The sequence below is a fragment of the Eurypyga helias genome, unplaced genomic scaffold (assembly GCF_000690775.1).
Source record: "Eurypyga helias isolate BGI_N326 unplaced genomic scaffold, ASM69077v1 scaffold43761, whole genome shotgun sequence".
Classification (NCBI taxonomy): Eukaryota; Metazoa; Chordata; class Aves; order Eurypygiformes; family Eurypygidae; genus Eurypyga; species Eurypyga helias.
This window is the reverse complement of record NW_010230997.1, coordinates 10,503-14,540: the sequence shown is the minus strand read 5'-3', so window position 1 is coordinate 14,540 and position 4,038 is coordinate 10,503. Positions and strand designations below refer to the sequence as shown.

General features: G+C 42.5%; 1 protein-coding gene across 1 annotated transcript; it reads left to right on the top strand.

Annotated features, from left to right (window-relative positions):
* Window positions 1-869: 869 nt before the first annotated feature.
* On the top strand, window positions 870-2,038 carry LOC104516559 (chromosome unknown open reading frame, human C17orf62; the record flags this gene model as incomplete). The annotated part of the gene is made up of 3 exons (XM_010160918.1): window positions 870-946; window positions 1,202-1,346; window positions 1,909-2,038. Coding segments are annotated over 3 exons (352 nt in total), but the record flags the coding sequence as incomplete, so codon positions are not given.
* Between the last annotated feature and the right edge of the window lie 2,000 nt (window positions 2,039-4,038).

Here is a 4,038-nt window from a genome sequence, read left to right as displayed (position 1 = left end):
CTTGCTGAGGGTGCACTCAACGTCACCATCCATGTCACTGACAAAGCAGGAGGTGTAATAAGCTGTCTCTCAGGACCCAAATGCTCTTTCCGGTTAGGGTGCTGACTGCATCCTGTTAGCTATTTTAATCCAAGGTAACTAGGTGTACACATTGCATTCAGTAATAGTTTTAGCCCTCCCTCTGGGACGGAATGTGCAGGTTTACATCTCCCTTGGTGTCCACAGTCTGCAGCTAAGCACCACTAGCCTGCTTTGCTGGTGGAGACTGGTGGAAAAACTTCAATTTTGCATCCAGGAATTGAGGTTTCTATAATCTGATCTGGTTTTGGTAGCAGGCAAATCTTTAGATACCATATGCAATAGATACCATATGCAAGCAGGCATGTTGTGTCTTGCAGATATCCATATGCATTTAAGGTGGCATATTCAGTAGGCTCAGCTTAATTTAGTACCTCACTTCTTTTGAGCTTCCTCTGAGTAACACGTTGAATTATGTGACTTGGTTGAGTCTCTGCGAGACAGAAGTTCCATTGCAAAATGAAGTAGCATCCTCTTCCATATCAGATTTTTTTTATTGTCCTTGCTAGTCTAAATCAAACCAACTCTCCATATGCTTGGAAAACGGCCAGAATTTGGAATGTCCTTAAGTCAAATTGGTTTTTAAACAGTTCATTTTGGAGATGGAAGATAAGAGATGTGCAGAGAAGGATGTTTAATGTTTGTGAACTTCTCTTTAGGGTTTGTTTATATGTTGGGGAGCTGAGCACATCTCCTCCTGAGAGGTTATTTGGTAACATCTGTTTCGAGAACCATTAATGTGGGAGATCAGCAGATGCTCTGAACAGTTAAATCTTCCAGTATCTTTTCAGTCTCAATGAACTTAACACGTGTTTACCTACTCTGTACAGAAAAATAGTTAAAACTCTCATTAAAGCAGGAAACATGAGCAATAAACTAATGGTCCCCAGTTCCTGGGAGGCAGTGGTCACTAGGGCCTGTACCTGCTAGTTTGCGCTGTAACCTCTCCTTTGTTTTGCCTGAATAGCTCAGCAGTTGTTTGCTACTGCAGAGCTGCCCTGGTTGTAGGGGATCAGAGCAGTAGCACTTGAGCATCGAGTCCCAGACAGCAAGTCACCAGTGACAGTGCTGAGAATTTACTGTAATGCTAATCAAGGACTTTGTTTTCCACATCTGTTTACAGTAGTGGCTCTGCTGAATGAGATCCGAGATGTGAACGTGGAGGAGGAGACCGTGCGATACTTTGGGAAGGGTTACATGGTTGTGCTACGATTCGTCACTGGATTTTCACACCCGCTGACTCAGAGTGCGGTGTTGGGCTGTAGAAGGTGTGGACTTATGAAAATTAGAATGTGTAAGGTGGGAAATACCAGTCACATGGGTCAGTAATTCCCAACTATGGAGACTTGGCTTAGCTCAATTCTCATACCTGCTCATATGACCGTGTGTTGTTCAGTTTATTTAAACCTTTTAATGCTTTTGCTTGCAGACATTTGGGTAACCTCATCTCTCATCAGGAGACTGATTGTATTTAGATACCCAAGATCCCTTTGGTGCTGCTGTAGTTACCTTCACCAGCTCAGCTGTGCCATGGCAGAGGGATTAACGCTCTTTTGCAAACATTTGGTGTATTTATCAGTTAACAGAGGCTTTAAGCATCGATAATAAGGATTTTTGCAGCAGGGACTGTAGGAAAAGGATTGACTTGTTCTGATGTGGAAGTAATGGCTTGGCTTGATAAGCCTTCAGAAGCAGGATGCTGTCAGTCATGCTCTGTGCCGCGCGTTGACTGGCCCTTCAAGCAGTTATTCTCCAGAGTCAGCGTGCCTGTTCTTGTCTTGTCAGTGCCACAGCTCCACTAACTCTTACACTGTTTCTTCTTTTCCACAGTGATGTGGAAGCAGTTGCCAAACTCATTACTAGTTTTCTGGAACTGGACAGAGTAGAGAGCCATCAAGATCTCTCTCAGAGCAGCGAAACAGAGGCTAGTGATGCTGATGAACCACAGGATAAATATTAATAGCCATCATGAGCTGAAGAAAGTGGAGGCTTTCAGACACCTGGAAAATACACTGATTGTTCTTCAGAAAAAGAAATCCCTCGCAATGTTGACTTGGGTGCTTCTCTACATGTACGTTTACAATGGGAGGAAAATGTTGTAAGGCACCTTTTTAGTGCTAAACTGCTCCCAGTGTTGCTGTTGTAGAGTCCAAGGCAAATCCTGTTTTATTTGCTCCTTTGCCTTAGTTCTTAGATCTAGACATGTGGACACTGCTGGCTTTTGAACTTCGTCAGCCCATCAAACTTGTCTAGAATAGTTATTTATTAATGAATTAGGCTTGAAATCATTTATTGCTTTCCCATTAATGGAGTGGAGATACAGATGTAAACTCCCACTTACTGCAAACATACGCTGCAGTATACAAAGTAGAAGAGTTGAATTTGTAACTCATAGCACAATGCTTGGAGGTTTTTCTTGAAATATTATAAATGAGTGAATATATTGCTAAATCGGTTTTAAGTGGCTTAATGTATGTAATTAGGTGATGCAGGGTAGTGGAACTTTTATATTCTCTACTACTGACTTGCCATTAGATACCAGTGGAAATCCCAAGTTTGAGTGATTGTCTTGGAATTGGAAGCATCAGGTTGATCAAGTTATTGCATTGTCTGTCTTCTCTTGGACTTGCCAAGGAGCCATAAATAGCAAACAAAAAATGAAGATGCTGAATCATCAACATGATTGGGATGTTCTAGCTTAATCCTGTTCCACTTCACTCCTGGGCATAGACTGCCCCAGAACAGAATAACCTTTTTCTAGACCTCAATATTTACTGTTTTAACTGTGTATTTAGAAAGAAAGAAAAGCACATCTGTTACTTCAGGCAGAGAAAAGACTGATGTCAAAGCACCTCGTAGCCTAAACTTGTTTAGCGTTTCCTCACTTGAAATGATACTGAAGTGCTAAATAATAATTTTTTTTAAGATAGCTGGGTCGTTCCAATGTTGGACTTGAACCCCTGTTTTACTCCAGGTGTGCAGTGACCTCTGTTCCAACCAGTGGCTTCACAAGTTGTTAAAATAAGAATTTTCAAAGACTTTTTTTTTTTTGAAGAAAGCTACCTCTGTTAGTCAACATTTTCTGTCTAGAACTAAAACTTCCTCATGCCTGTATCAACATGTCTATACAAGAAAAAGTTGTAAGGAGCTGGATGTTCCTTCAGCATGTTAAACTGCTTGTATTAAAGCTCACCAGGTTTTAATTGGGAATTATGTGGTCTTAGACCTGAATTAGAAAATATTTGTGCCGTTACTGCTAGGAGAGCTGAACGGGGCACAGGGTGACGGCATGGTCTGCTTTCACGTTTGGCCAACAGCAAATATCTTGGGGCAGCTGTTTCCTCAGGACTGGAAAGAACCGGCATTCTTGTTTGAAAGCAGTCTACCTCTTCAGAGAAGAAAGCTGTCAAAGATTTCAGCAGCACCTATGTCCTGTTGGGTGTTCCACCGCATCTGAAACCAAGCACGTGCTGATCTGACTGAGGAAGACGTCGTACCAAGACTTCACTTCCAGCTGTTTAGACTGGAATGCGAGCGGAGACAGATGCTGTCTGCTGGAAAGGGTGATCCGACTGCAGCAGGGAGAAAGCTGTTGATGCAGCTGGACTGCAGCACAGCGGTGGCTCTTAACAAGCTTCTTGTCTTATTTAATATGGTGACATCAGGTACGAAGCAGACCTCTGCCATTGGACATGCTTGGGAAGTCCCGAGTTGGGGGGCTCATCATGTGGCTTTCGACCTCCACCCCACATCACTGGAACTGGGAAGCTGCTGTGTACGAATGGGGGAAAATTAGGTTGCAGGAAATTAGCAGAATTTGGCCTTCATACTGAAACAGCTGAGAATAATCATCAAACCTGTTAAAAAATTAAAAAAAAAAATTGCAGGGTGGCTTTGGAAAGTTCATTTAAATCCCCTGTAATGCATACTGTGGGTGATGCTCCGAGGAGAGTGAGATTG